The sequence below is a fragment of the Orcinus orca genome, chromosome 1 (genome assembly GCF_937001465.1).
Source record: "Orcinus orca chromosome 1, mOrcOrc1.1, whole genome shotgun sequence".
NCBI lineage: Eukaryota > Metazoa > Chordata > Mammalia > Artiodactyla > Delphinidae > Orcinus > Orcinus orca.
Genome location: NC_064559.1, coordinates 170,001,443 through 170,017,990, shown reverse-complemented (window position 1 = coordinate 170,017,990; position 16,548 = coordinate 170,001,443). Strand labels below are relative to the sequence as shown.

At 38.1% G+C, this 16,548-nt stretch overlaps 1 protein-coding gene across 5 annotated transcripts in view; it reads right to left on the bottom strand.

Moving 5' to 3' along the window:
- EPS15 (epidermal growth factor receptor pathway substrate 15) overlaps positions 1-16,548 on the bottom strand; it is a 162,216-nt gene that overhangs the window by 94,817 nt on the left and 50,851 nt on the right. For all 5 annotated transcript variants that reach the window (XM_033435540.2, XM_049700072.1, XM_033435542.2 and 2 more), the window contains 2 exons: positions 2,077-2,166; positions 978-1,123 (listed from right to left, as the gene is read on the bottom strand). In XM_033435540.2, the coding sequence (XP_033291431.1) occupies positions 978-1,123; positions 2,077-2,166 (236 nt within the window). The remainder of the gene's footprint in view (positions 1-977; positions 1,124-2,076; positions 2,167-16,548) is intronic.

Sequence of the window (16,548 nt, the reverse complement as noted above, 5' to 3'; positions counted from 1 at the left end):
CCTGATCTGTTTGATTCATTGAAAACCAATGTGGCCTGATTAAAAGACTATGGGCTATGGTGTCAAAGAAACCTTACATTCCAGCTTTTCTACTTATTTCTTCTTGTGACATTGGCCATATTTTTTAACCTCTCCAAGCCTTAGTTTCTTCATCTATAAAGTGGAGATTACACCTATCTTGCAAGGTTACTGTGAGAATTAAAGACAAAGTACATAAAAAGTCTGGGCATAATGGCAAACCCATGACAGCTGCCATTTATTCAGCATAGTGCCTAGCCTAGGCACTTGAAAGTGGCAGCTATCACTAGCTACATATATTTAATCTTTCCCAGCCTTGGGTTCTTGTTCCTTTTAAAGCAGATCTGCTGTCCTTTGTTCTTTTCTAAGTTCCTCTTTGCAACTATATGGTTTCACTTCTGATGTTTGCTGCCCCTTGAAAACCTCATGATAACTAATCTCAGTATAGTCAGGTGGATTGGCAGCAGAAACACTATAAAAAGCATTTTCATTATATTATCTCATTTAATGTGAAATTCATTAGAGACACTAAAGTTTGTCATTTTTTAAGGACCAAGTGTATAGTTCCCACGTAAAGGTATAAAAGTATACATATACCCTACAGAAAGAATTATACAAGTATACCTTGAAGATTCTGGATTTGTTTTATATTGTATAAATTTCAGAATTTTGGATTCTCTCTTAAAAACTGAAGTTTAATTAGCTGATATAAACCAATGCTGGATTTTAACATTCTAGTAACCATTAACTGACACTGTCAATCTAATAAAACTATAGGTAACCCATTCTCAAGCTTTTGTCCACTATCCAGAAGAAATCATCAGACTTAAATTTTTCTCTACAAAGAATTCTAAACAAAAACTGTCCTACTTACAAATGCCTAAAAATAAGAATCTACAAAACTAGAGTTGATACAAAACCATATTTGTTTTTTAAATCACTTAAATATTAAGTCTTACCAAATATGGGCTAGTAAGGCAGAAGGTAAACCTGTCTTCAGGAAGATTTCACGGACTTCCAATCCAGACACAAATCCATCCATATCTTTATCAGTTTTCAAGAAGATTTCATCATATTTAGCTTTTTCTGCAGGGGATACAACCCACTACAGGAAAAAAATATATATATAGTATTTCCACCAAAATGAAACAAACTTTGAAGTGTCCCTCTTTCAGCCCATGACAGTAACTTTCACAAATTCTGTGCAATTCTACCCCACTAACTATAGCAACAGTGTGTCACTTCCATCACACCCCAATTGAAATGCTGTGATGAAGAGAAAATTACAGAATAAAAATACAGGTTAGCTATAGGGACTGTACTTAAAGATGTCCATTTTACTTTTTTTTAAGTAATGAGTAAATTCAAGCACAGTTAACTCTTGACTTATGAATGACCACATTAAGATGCGTAACTAGGAGAGTCTACATAAACAAAAGATTCAGATAATTCTAAATCTCCATTTTTTTATAGTTTCATTCCCCGTTCTTAACTGTAGCCAAACTGGCTGATCTGCATATTCTGTCATTATTTTCCTTTACTCAACCTAACAAGAAGCAGGTTGTAGGAAAAAAAAGGCCTTGAACAACCCCAAATTGGAAAATTTGATCCCAAAGAATCAAGAGTTAACTAGAGATTAAACAAACAAAACATCTATTCACTTTGCCAGGGCAAGCATGCCAGATTAACATGGAGCATCTTCTTTCTCCAACTTTAATTCCAGGTAGATCAAGGCAAAGCCAATGAAACATCCATATGACCTAAGTAAGGCCAAATGCAGGAGAGGATTGTCTTCTCTAGGACATCACACTATATAGGTTCAACCAGAGGGAGCTCTGAATTTTTGATCCCTTTGATTGCTCCTTCTATCTTCATCAAGCAATCAACTGTTAAATGCCATGCATTTTGTTTTTTAAAAATAGTCCTTTAACACTGATAAATCTATACCTGTCTTAACAGTGCTTTGGTAGGTAAAATGCCTACACGTGGTAAGGAGTGATAAGGTTCCTTGGCTGATGTTGAAGAGGAGATCAACCGCACAGAGCCTGATATACTGACCGTTTTCCTCTTAGAAGGTGGCACCAAGGCTGGAGGCAAGGACACTGGCACAGGTTCTTTCTCCAATGCGCAGTATACCAAAAACATGGCCTTCAAAACAGATGAACCAGGGTCATATATATTAAAATCATTTAACAACAACCACCCACGAACTGATTATTGCTCAAGAAAAAAGCATCTTCAAGTTGCCTCAAATCCTTTTATTAAGAAATTAGGCTGGGAAGGAAAGAAAGAGGAAAAGAGGGAGAGATGAAAGGAAGGACGGAGAAAAGGAAATAAATCAAAACTAAGCAACTTTTAGGAAGATATCCTAAGCAGTAAAAACTTAGACACACACCCTTCAAGTAAAGGTCTTGTAATGTCAAAAGAAAACAACCTGGGGAAAAAAATATTTGCAAAGAAAGAATTAACTTCCCTAATATATAAAGAATACTTAGATATTAACAGAAGAAAACCACAAAATCCAGTAGGAAAATAGGCTAAGAGTATTAACAGATACTTTACAGAAAAGTATATATCACAAATGGCCCATCCTTTAACTTATAAAAATATGCTCACTTTCACTCGCAAGAAAATGGCAAGTTAAAACTATATGAAAATACCATTTTCCTTCTAATGGCAAAGGTCCAAAGTTTCATAACACAATTTGTTAGCTAGACTGGGCAAACAGGCACTCTCGTACATTGCTAGTGAGAGCTCAAACTGGTACCAAGACTACTGAATGGTACTCTGGCAACATCTACCAAATTCCTTATTTCCCTTTTGGCTCAGAAATCTGACATCTGGGAGTCTATCCTCAGATATCCTCTACCTGCCTACATAGGAAATGCTGTATGAAATAGGTTTTTAATTATAGAATTGTTTGTATTAGCACCCAAGTGCTCATCAGCAAAGACTGGTTTAAAAAACTATGGTATACCCATACAATGAAATACTATCAAACAAACCAACCCCCCACCTGCCCAAGAAAAAGCAAATCCATGGGAAATATTCTGTATCTTAACTGTGGTGGTACCTTCACAGATATATACAATTGTCAAAACTCATCAAATTATATACTTAAATTGAATGCAGTTCATTGTATGTAAAGTAGTCCTTAATAAAGCTGACCAGAAAAAGAATCATGGAGCCCTCTGTGTCAAAAGATATCCAAGGGGCTTCCCTGGTGGCGCAGTGGTTAAGAGTCCGCCTGCCGATGCAGGGGACACGGGTTCGTGCCCCGGTCTGGGAAGATCCCACATGCCGCGGAGCGGCTGGGCCCGTGAGCCATGGCCGCTGAGCCTGCGCATCCGGAGCCTGTGCTCCGCAACGGGAGAGGCCACAACAGTGAGAGGCCCCAGTAACGCAAAAAAAAAAAAAAAAAAGATATCCAAGATACTATGTTAACATGAAAAAAGTATAGTGGTGAACAGTGTGTATGTATAATAATAGTGTGTAACCTTTATGGTAAGGGGATAATAATTATTCATATCTGTTTTCATTAAGAAATTCTATGAGGATAAACAAGAAAGGAAGGATAAATAAGAATATATAGAGTAGGTGTAAATGGAGCAGTTGAGGGCAAGGATGGGACTGACATTTTTTTCCACTGAATATCTTCTTATATTGTACTGATTTCTGAACCACGAGAATGTATTACCTATTAAAATTATTTTTAATTATTAAATACAAAAAACCCCACAAACTTTCTATTTCCAAAAGCTTGAAACTCCAGAAAGAAAACTACTTTCAACCAAATTCACAATATATGTAATATTATTTCATACTTTCAAACAAATTCACAATATATGTAATGTTATTAGCTTGGCAATGAGCTAAAAGAAGTGACTAACATGCACATTAAAGGTCAGCATTCCTCTTGCTACAGATGGGAGTCATTTCCTGGAAAAGTGGACACTTGAAGCAAAAAAGCTATGTCAGCCATCTGCTGCCAACAGACAACACAGTTTTTCAAAGTTAAAAAAATATATTACTAAGTTCATGTTGCCTTGAAAATAATTTTCCTGACAAAACTGAAGTAAAAAACTTTTCCACCAAATAAAATAGAAAAAGTGAACAGTATACGGTTGAATTATGATTTTGTTTGTTTTCTTATTATATTGTACTTTATCCTAATCAAAGCATGTCACTGAAACAGACACAGCAACTAAATCAAATGATGTACAACACTTGAAACCTGGCCAGCAACTAGTTTTTAAACTGAAATGTACTAGCAAATGCATTTGCACAGTTAGAGACAGACACTTAACTAAGAAGCATTTCATATATCTTTTTGATGATTTCAAGGTAAATGCATCAAAAATAAACCTAAGCTTACTCATGGACAGAGACAGCAGGGAAAGAGGGGACTAGATTCACTGTTGCAGTTAATTACCACTAGCTGTTCTCTTTCTTTGATTTTTTTTCATCCTCTATGCTTTTAGGGAGTATTTCTCAAATTTCTGGCCATTAGAATCACCTGGAGGGCTTGTTAAAACACAGGTTTTTTGACACAACCCCAGAGATTCTTATTCAGTTGGTTTGAGGTACGGCCTGAGAATTTGCATTTCTAATATGTTAACTGGTGATGCTGACGTTGTTTATAGGAGACCATGCTTTGAGAACCAGTATTTTAGGAGTTTCCTAAGGAGTTTTGTTTGCTCGTTGGTCTACTCAGTCAGTTGAACTCCCAGTTTTAATTTCTAATAATAGCAAACTAGGATGAAATATCAGATGTTTGTTGTGTTTTCCAACTAATACACGTTTCCTTCATCAATTTAGTTCAACAAAACATTTACTGCAAAACTTCTAGCCAGCAGCCACTGTGCTAGGCATTACAAATACAGAAGTGAAGAGATCTCTCTCTTTTTTTTTTTAAGAAGATGTTGGGGGTAGGAGTTTATTAATTAATTTATTTATTTTTGCTGTGTTGGGTCTTTGTTTCTGTGTGAGGGCTTTCTCTAGTTGTGGCAAGCAGGGGCCACTCTTCATCGCTGTGCGCGGGCCTCTCACTATCACGGCCTCTCTTGTTACGGAGCACAGGCTCCAGACGCGCAGGCTCAGTACTTGTGCCTCACGGGCCTAGTTGCTCCAGGGCATGTGGGATCCTCCCAGACCAGGGCTCGAACCCGTGTTCCCTGCATTAGCAGGCAGATTCTCAACCACTGCGCCACCAGAGAAGCCCCGAGATCTCTCATTTTTACAACCCAACAGAAGCAGCAAACATGTAAAAAGTTGATTTCAGTGCTATGTGAACATGTTGAGAAAGAGAAAGAGAGATGTGTAATAAATCTCCAAGTGCCAAAAACTCTTCATATAATGAGGATCCAACAAATGCTACTGACAAAAATTTAGACCACTTTCAGTCTAAGAACTTAACCTGACAGAAAAATTTAAGACTTAGTAAGAATGTAAAAACCAATAGATAGATAGGAAGACAGGAAACCAGGTAAAAGGAGCATGAGCCTACCTCTCCAAAGAGTAGAGAAAGATAAGAGGGAAATTATAGTGAAGAAACCTGGCGAACACCACCTTAACCAAGTGATGAAGGTTAACATCACCAGTGAAGGCATGTGGATATCATGTAACCCCCCACCCCTGATAAATGCAACGAGAAAGATATTCTACATCTGTGATACTCTTTCCAAAAACCCATACCCCCAGTCTAATCATGAGAAAAACATCAGACATACCCAGCTAGTACTCCTAGACAATGTCAAAGTTATTAAAAAAAAAAAAAAAGCAACACTGAGAAACTATCATTGACTAGAGAGACTAAGTAGACATAGCAATTAAATGTAGTCTGGTAGCCTAGAAGGGATCCTGGGACATAAAGGAAACACTGGTGAAATGCATTTAAAGCCTAGAGTTCAATTAACAGTAATGTACCAATGTTGGTTTTAGTTTTGACATATGTACCATGGCAATGTAATATGTTAATAGTAGGGGAAGTGGGGTGAAGGGTACTGAGGAAATCTCTGTACTCTATCTGCAACCTTTCTGTAAATTTAAAACCATTCCAAAATTTAAAGTTTATTTTTTAAAAAACAAATAAACAAAAAAACAAAAACAGCATGATTGGGACTTCCCTGGTGGCGCAGTGGTTAAGAATCCACCTGCCAATGCAGGGGACATGCGTTCGATCCCTGGTCCGGAAAGATCCCACATGCCACGGAGCAACTAAGCCTGTGTGCCACAACTACTGAGGCTGTGCTCTAGAACCTGCTAGCCACAACTACAAAGCCCACGCACTGCAACTACTGAAGCCCACGCACCTCTAGGGCTCGCGTGCTACAACCACTGAAGCCTGCGTGCCTAGAGCCTGTGCTCCGTAACAAGAGAATCCACTGCAATAAGAAGCCCGTGCACCGCAACAAGAGTAGCCCCCGCTCGCGGCAACTAGAGAAAAGCCCACATGCAGCAACAAAGACCCAAGGCAGCAAAAAAAAAAAAAAAAAAAAAAGCCCAGCATGATCTAGAAGGCCCAGGCTCAGCCCTGGCTCTGCCACTAACTGATCTGCTTAGAGGAGCTAATTTACAAAATCTTGTCCAACTCTAAAAATCTATGAAAAAGCATAAGCATAAGCTCATTTACCAAATAGTAAATTACTAGATTTAGGGGTCTTCCCTTTAAGTTTGAAAGCCATGGTTTCCGGCTCAATAAAACAAAGAACTATTTCATAGAATAGGACTGCATACTGGTGGAACTCATCCCAACAAAGGAAACAATAAAGTTTAACATGATTATTAGTCACTTCCCTTGGTTCAATACCAAGACCATAATTTTATATACATTTTGAGTTTTCAAACAAATACCAGAGAGGAAAATTTGGCCCATTTGCAAAATGTCCCCTTAATGCCCTGTCAGAGACTCTCTCCTAACCTAAGTCAGAAGTAAAACTCAGGAAGATGTATTTCCAATATCCTTATTCTCTAATCATAGAATTCATCAATGAGCAAACAGAATACCAATAATAGTCACAGACATTTTAAAAAATCAACATTCAAGGATATAGAAATTATTTTTTAAATCCACTTTATTTTTGTGTGTATACATACACACATGCCCCTCTCAAAAGTCATTTTATGAACTACAGAAATGATTCCTGAAAGTAAGTCTTCAAAAGTCATTTTAGTTGTGGCCAGAACACCCAAGGCATGCTAAGGCCTGACCTTTACAAATTCAGTTAAAAAAAAACGAAAAAACCTCCAAGATATTCTAGATTATGGATTTTTAATTAAACCACTAGGTTTCAGAGAATATAAAAAAGCATTTACATTTGAAAAGAAATAAGGACCATTCATTAAAGATTCACAAGGCAAGAGAAGTTATACAAGTTAGAATATCTCACTAACTTCAACTTTATTTATTCCAATTAAAAAAGTAAACCGACCAAAAATCCCATCTACGCTATAAAAGGAAAGAAAGAATTTGGTTTGGTTAAGAATTTTTAAAGATAAATCTTAAACATAAAGACTCAGGTTCAACCAAGTTCTGGTTCATTAGTGAAATAAGAAGTTACTCTTTTTAAAAATCCATATTGTAATTCAAGAAACCAAATTAGAATTTCTCATTAACTTCATTTTTATTTATTCCCATTCAAAAAATAAACATACACTTTGGCTTTGGGACAAATGCCTGCATGTGGCCACATGTGCAGGAGAAAAGAGCTCCTGTATGTGCCCCAACATCTGAGGAGGGCCATGCTGACTTTTATCCAGGATGTTTTTTTCTTAAATAGCAGCACAGAGCCTTCCTTTTTCTGAATGCTCCCACATGGTTTACGCTCTACTTTCTCAGGGTTTACCAAAGATGACTGTATACAAGCTACATTAACAAGACCTGGTAACAGCGCTCTTGGGACCTCTGTGCTGTTCCTGCTGGAGCACCCAGTGAGGAAAACAAGACAAGATGGTGGAGTAGAAGACCTTGAGCTCACTCCTCCCATGAGAACACCAAAATCACAACTAACTGCTGAACAATCATCAATAAAAAAGACTGGAAACTACCAAAAAAAGATATGCTACATCCAAAGACAAAGAGGAAATCACAACAAGATGGTAGGAGGGGCACACTTGCGATATAATCAAATCCCATACCTCCTAGGTGGGTGACCCACAAACTGGAGATAATTATATCACAGAAGTTCTCCCACAGGAGTGAGAGTTCTGAGGCCCACAAGAGGCTCCCCAGCCTGGGGGTCTGGCATCGGGAGGAGGAGCCCCCAGAGCACTTGTCTTTGAAGGTCAGCGGGTCTTGATCACAGGAATTCCACAGGACTGGGGGAAACAGAAACTTCACTCTTGAAGGATGCACACAAGGTCTTATTACCAGGAACCAAGGCAAATGCAGTGAATTCACAGGAGCCTAGGCCAGACCTACCTGTTGGTCTTGGATGGTCTCGTGCAGAGGTGGGTGGTGGCTATGACTCTTTTTTGGGACATCAAAGCTGGTGGCAAACATACCCAGGAGTGAAGGCTGACATCTTACTTGGGACATTAACACCAAGACCTGGCCCCACCCAACAGCCTATAGGTTCCAGTGCTGGGGTGCCTCAGGCCAAACAACCAATAGGGCAGGAACACAGTCCCACCCATCAACAGACAGGCTACCTAAAGACTTCCTGAGACCATAGCCACCTCCAGACACGCCCCTTGACATGGCCCTGCCCACCAGAGGGCCAAGATCCAACTCTACCCACCAGCGGGCAGAGATATGCCCCTCCCACAGGAAGCTTTACCAGCCTCACCCACCAGTGGGCAGATACCAGAAGCAAGAAAAATACAGTCCCAGTGCCTGTGGAACTCAGCCTGCAAACAAAGGTCAGAACCTATCCCGGGACCAGCTGGTCCCTGGTCATTGGGTGATGAGAGGGGGCGTGTACTGCTGGGACACATACGACCTCCCCTACAGAGGGCCATTTCTCCAAGGTCAAGAAACATAACTAACCTTCCACATACATAAAAATACAGATAGAACCTTAGACAAAATGAGATGGCAGAGGAGTATGTTCCAGACAAAAGAACAAGATAAAACCCCAGAAAAACAACTAAGTGATGTGGAGATAGGCAATCTACCCAAGAAAGAGTTCAGAGCAATGATCGTAAAGATGATCCAAGAACTCAGGAAAAGAATGCATGCACAAAGTGAGAAGTTAAAAGAAGTTTTCAACAAAGAATTAGAAAAAATAAAGAACAACCAGAGTTGAAGAATACAATAATTGAAATAAAAAATAAACTAGAAGGAATCAACAGAAGAATAAATGAGGCAAAAGAATGGATAAGGGACCTGGAAGACAGGGTGTTGGAAATCACTGCCACAGAACAGAATAAAGAAAAAAGTCTGAAAAGAAACGAGAACAGTTTAAGAGACCTCTGGGACAACATCAAATGCACCAACATTAACATTATAGGGGTCCCAGAAGGAGAAGAGAGAGAAAGGGCCTGAGAAGATACCTGAAGAGATAATAGCTGAAAACTTTCCTAACATGGGAAAGGAAGCAGTTACCCAAGTCCAGGAAGCGCAGAGAGTACCATACAGCATCAACCCAAGGAGGAACATGCCAAGACACATAGTAATCAAATTGACAAAAATGAAAGAGAAAGAAAAAATATTAAAAGCAACAAGTGAAAAGCAACAAATAACATACAAGGGAATCCCCATAAGGTTATCAGCTGACTTTTCAGCAGAAATTCTGCAGCCCAGAAGGGAGTGGCATGATACCTTTAAAGTAATGAAAAAGAAAAACCTACAACTGAGAATACTCTACCCAGCAAGGCTCTTTTTCAGATTTGATGGAGAAATCAAAAGCTTTACAGACAAGCGAAAGCTAAAAGAATTCAGCACCACCAAACCAGCTTTATGAAAAATGCTAAAGGAACTTCTCTAGGTGGAAAAGAAAAGGCCAAAATGAGAAACAAGAAAATTACGAAATGGGAAAGCTCACTGGTTAAAGCAAACCTACAGTAAAGGTAGGAAATCATCCACACACAAATATGATATCTAAAACAAAAATTGCGAGAAGAGGAGAATACAAAAGCAGGATATCTGAAATGCACTTGAAATAAAAAGATCAGCAACTTAAAACAATCATGGAAATATATATAGACTGCTATACCGAATCCTCATGGTAACCACAAACCAAAAATCTATAATAGATATACACACATGTAAGAAAAAAGGAATCCAAGCACAACACTAAGGAAGGTCATCAAATCACAAGAGAGACGAGAACAAAAGAGGAAAGGCAGAAAAAAGACCTACAAAGACAAACCCAAAACAATTAACAAAATGGCAGTAAGAACATACATATCAATAATTACCTTAAATGAAAATGGATTAAAAGCTCCAACCAAAAGACAAAGACTGGCTGAAGGGATACAAAAACAAGACCCAAATATATGCTATCTACAAGAGACCCACTTCAGATCTACAGACACATACAGACTGAAAGTGAGAGGATAAAAAAAGGTATTCCCTGTAAATGGGAATCAGAGGAAAGCTGGAGCAGCAATACTCAAATCAGACAAAATAGACTTCAAAATAAAGAATGTTACAAGAGACAAGGAAGGACACCACATAATGATCAAGGGATCAATCCAAGAAGATATAACAATTATAAATATATATGCACCCAACACAGAAGCACCTCAATACATAAGGCAACTGCTAACAGCTATAAAAGAGGAAATCAACAGTAACACAATAATAGTGGGGGACTTTAACACCTCACTTACACCAATAGACGTATCATCCAAAATGAAAATAAATAAGGAAACAAGCTTTAAATGACACAACAGACCAGATAGATTTAATTGATATTTATAGGACATTCCATCCAAAAACAGCAGATTACGATTTCTTTTCTCAAGTGCGCATGGAACATTCTCCAGGATAGATCGCATGCTGGGCTACAAAGCAAGCCTCGGTAAATTTAAGAAAACTGAAATTGTATCAAGCATCTTTCCAATCACAACCCTATGAGATTAGAAATCAACTACAGAAAAAAACTGCAAAAAACACAAACACATGGAGGCTAAACAGTATGCTACTAAACAACCAACGGATCACTGAAGAAGACAATGAGGAAATAAAAAAATATCTAGAGACAAAAGAAAATGAAAACACGACGATCTAAAACCTAACAGATGCAGCAAAGGCAGTTCTATGAGAGAAGTCTACAGCAATACAAGCTTACCTCAGGAAACAAGAAAAATCTCAAATAAACAACCTAACCTTACAGCTAAAGCAACTAGAGAAATCAGAACAAACAAAACCCAAAGTTAGTAGAAGGAAAGAAATCATAAAGATCAGAGCAGAAATAGAGACCAAAAGAAAAAAAAAAAAAGATCAACAGAACTAAAACCTAGTTCTTTGAAAACATAAACAAAATTGATAAAACTTTAGCCAGACTCATCAAGAAAAAAAGGAACAGGGCACAAATCAATAAAATTAGAAATGAAACAAGACAAATTACAACAGGCAACACAGAAATACAAAGGACCATAAAAGACTACTACAAGCAAACATATGCCAATAAAATGGACAACCTAGAAGAAATGGACAAATTCTTAGAAAGGTACAATCTCTGAAGACTGAACCAGGAAGAAGTAGAAAATATGAACAGACCAAATACAAGCACTGAAATTGAATCTGTGATTGAAAAACTCCCAACAAAGTCCAAGACCAGATAGCTTCATAGGTGAATTCTATCAAAAATTCAAAGAAGAGTTAAGACCTATCCTTCTGAAACTATTCGAAAAAATTGCAGAGGAAGGAACACTTCCAATCTCATTCTATGAGACCACCATCACCCTGATACCTAAACCAGACGAAGATACCACAAAAAAAGAAAATTACAGGACTTGCCTTGTGGTCCAGTGGGTAAGACTCCATGCTCCCAATGCAGGGGGCCCAGGTTCGATCCCTGGTCGGGGAACTAGATCCCGCATGCATGCTGCAACTAAGAGTTCGCATGCCGCAACTAAGAAGTCTGCATGCTGCAACTAAGAGTCCGCATGCCACAACTAAGAAGCCCGCATGCTGCAATGAAAATCCCACATTCTGCAACTAAGACCTGGAGCAGCCAAAATAATAAATAAATAAATAAAAGAAAATTACAGGCCAATATCACTGATGAACACAAAAATCCTCAAAAAAATACTATTAAACCAAATCCAACAATACATTAAAAGGATCATATATCATGATGAAGTGGGATTTATCCCAGGGATGCAAGGATTTTTCAATATACACAAATCAATCAGTGTGATACACCACATTAACAAACAGAACACTAAAAACCGTATGATCAGCTTAATAGATGCCAAAATAGCTTTTGACAAAATTCAACATCCATTTATGATAAAAACTCTCCAGAAAGTTGGCATAGCAGGGACCTACCTCAACATAATAAAGGCCATATATGACAAATTCACAGGCAACATCACACTCAATGGTGAAAAGCTGAAAGCATTTCCTCTAAGATCAGGAAAAAGACAAGGATGTCCACTCTCACCACTGTTATTCAACACAGTTTTGGAAGTCCTAGCCACAGCAATAAGAAAAGAAAAAGAAATAAAAGGAATTCATACTGGAAAAGAAGTAGTAAAACTGTCACTGTTTGCAGATGACATGATATCATACATATCATACATTTATCATAGAAAAATCCTAAAGACACTACCAGAAAACTACTACAGCTCATCAATGAATTCAGTAAAGGCGCAGGATACAAAGTTAATACACAGGAATCCATTGCATTTCTGTACACTAACAAAGAAAGGTTAGAAAGAGAAATTAAGTAAACAATTCCATTTACTATTGCATCAGAAAGAATAAAATACCAGGAATAAACCTACTTAAGGAGGCAAAAAACCTGTAATCCAAAAACTGTAAGTATCTGATGAAAGAAATCAAAGATGACACAAATAAATGGAAAGATATACCATGTTCTTGGATTGGAAGAATCAATATTGTTAAAATGACTATACTACCCAGGCAATCTACAGATTCAATGCAATCCCTATCAAATCACCAAAGGCATTTTTAACAGAACTAGAACAAAAAATTTTTTAAATTTATATGGAAATACAAAAGACCCTGAATAGCCAAAGCAATCTTGAGAAAGAAAAACGGAGCTGGAGGAACCAGGCTCCCTGAGTTTAGACTATACAACAAAGCTAATCAAAACGGTATGGTACTGGCACAAAATCAGAAATATAGATCAATGGAACAGGGTAGAAAGCCCAGAAATAAACCCATACACATACGGTCAGCTAATCTACAACAAAGGAGGCAAGAATACGCAATGGAGAAAAGACAGTCTCTTCAATAAGTGGTGCTGGGAAAACTGGACATCTACAAATAAAAGAATGAAATTAAAACAATCTCAGGACTTCCCTGGTGGCCCAGTGGTAAAGAATCCACCTTCCAAGGCAGGGGACACAGGTTTGATTCTTGGTCGGGGACCAAGATCCCACATGCCGCAGGGCAATCAAGCACACGCACCACAACTACTGAGCTCATGTGCCTCAACAAGGGAGCCTGCATGCTGCAAACTACAGAGCCCACGCACTCTGGAGCCCGCACGCCACTAGAGAGAGAAAACCCACACACCACAACCAGAAAAAAGCCCACATGCTGCAACTAGAGAGAAGCCCACACACAACTAGAGAGAAGCCCACGTGCCGCAATGACGACCTGACACAGACATAAATAAATTAATTAATTAAATAAATTTTTAAAAAAATCAGAACATTCTCTAACACCATACCATACACAAAGATAAACTCAAAATGGATTAAAGAACTAAATGTAAGACCTGAAACCATAAAACTCCTAGGGGAAAACATAGGCAGAACACTCTGACACAAATTGCAGCAGTATCTCGTTGGATCCGTCTTCTAGAGTAATGGAAATAAAAACAAAAATAAACAAATGGGACCTAATGAAACTTAAAAGCTTTTGCATAGCAAAGGAAACCAGAAACAAAACAAAAAGACAACCTATGGAATAGGAGAAAATATTTGCAAACAATGTGACCAACAAGGGATTAATCTCTAAAATATACAAACAGTTCATATAGCTCAATATCAAAGAAAAAACAACCCAATCAGAAAATGAGTAGAAGACATAAACAGACATTTCTCCAAAGAAGACATACAAATGGCCAAAAGGCACATTTAAAGATGCTCAACATCGCTAATTATTAGAGAAATGCAAATGAAAACTACAATGAGGTATCACTTTACACTGGGCGTATTGGCCAACAACAAAAAGTCTACAAATAAAAGATGCTGGAGAGGGTGTGGAGAAAAAAGAACCCTCCTACACTGTTTGTGGAAATGTAAACTGGTACAGCCATTACAGAGAACAGTATGGAGATTCCTTAAAAACTAAAAATAGAGCTACCATATGATCATACAATCCCACTACTGGGCACATATCTGGAGAAAAACATAATTTGAAAAGCTGAGTGCACCCCAATGTTCACTGCAGCACTATTTAAAATAGCCAAGACATGGAAGCAACCTAAGTGTCTACTGACAGATGAAGGGATAAGGAAGATGTGGTGTACATATACAATGGAATATTATTCAGCCATAAAAAAGAATGGAATAATTCCATTTTCAGTGACACAGATGGACCTAGAGATTATCATACTAAATGAAGTAAGTTAGACAAAGACAAATACCATATGATATCACTTATATCTGGAATCTAAAAAAATGATACAAATGAACATATTTACAAAACAGAAAAGACTCACAGACATAGAAAACAAACTTATGGTTACCAAAGGCGGGGGTATAAATTAGGAGTTTTAATTAGGATTAAAATATACGTACTACTATATATAAAATAGATAACCAACAAGGACCTACGGTATAGCATAGGGAATTATGTTCAATATCTTGTAATAACCTATAATGGAAGAGAATGTTGAAAAAGAATATATATATTTATATATATATGTATAACTGAATCACATTGCTGTACACCTGAAACTAACACAACATTGTAAATCAACTAGATTTCAATAAAAAATTCTTTTTTAATATTTATTTATTTATTTGGCTGCGCCAGGTCTTAGCTGCGGCCCGTGGGATCTTCGTTGCCAGTGTGGGATCTCCGTTGTGGCATGCGGGATCTTTAGTTGTGGCATGTGGGATCTTTAGTTGCGGCATGCAAACTCTTAGTTGTGGCATGTAGGATCTAGTTCCCTGACCAGGGATCGAACCCAGGCCCCCTGCATTGGGAGCATGGAGTCTTAGCCACTGGACCACCAGGGAAATCCCTCAATAAAAATTTTTTTAAAAATAAAATATAATAAACACAGAGCACATACTGGGTCTTTAAAACAAACATAAAGCACCATTTTATCTAAAAGAAAATGGGGGGACTTCCCTGGTGGTCCAGTGCTTAAGACTCCATGCTCACAATGCAGGGGGCCCAATTCCTGGTCAGGAAACTAGATCCCACATGCCACAACGAAGAGTTCACATGCCACAACGAAGAGTTCACATGCCACAACTAAAGATCCCACATGTCACAACTAAAAAGATCCCACATGCCGCAACTAAGAGCCCATGTGCCACAACTAAAGATCCCACATGCCGCAACAAAGACCACACATGCAGCAATGAAGATCCCATGTGCCGCAACTAAGACCCAGTGCAGCCAAATAAATAAATAAATATTAAAAGAAAATGGGTTAAGAGGACTTCCCTGGTGGTCCAGTAGTTAAGAATCCACCTGCCGATGCAGGGGACGCAGGTTCAATCCCACTAAGATCCCACATGCCATGGGACAACTAAGCTCACATGCCACGACAACTAAGCCCATGCACTCTAGAGCTCATGTGCCACAACTAGAGAGCCCACATGCCACAACTACTGAGCCTGCACGCTCTGGCACCTGCGCACCGCAACTAGAGAGCCCATGTGCCACAACTAGAGAGCCCATGAGTGCAACTGCTGAGTCCACGTGCCACAACTAGAGAGAAGTCCACGTACTGGAACAAAGAGCCCGAGCACCACAATGAGAGACTCCGCATGCCACAATGAAGATCCCGCATGCTGAAACTAAGAGCCCACAAGCCAAATAAATAAATAAATATTTTTTAAACAGGTAAGAATTTTAGAGTTAAATCTTAAGCATAAATACTCTCATGTTCAATAGTTTTGATTATGTAAAATAATACATAACAAGTAAGGAAAAAATACTACGTTATACTTCAACAAACCAAAAATTGGCAAGTATAAATTTTCATAATCCAAAAGAACTGATCATATGAATAAGTACATTATCTTTACTTATTTAGGAACATAATTTAAAATGTTTATAGAGTTTAGTTAATCTACTGTTGCAAAAGCATTTAAAAAATTACTTCAATTTGCAAAGGAACTCTTAAAATTCAGTTTTTAAAAATACTGATGCTAAATAAAGGTCAGTGACTTGCAGGCTCAGGTACATTGGCTCTGTTGTAGTAA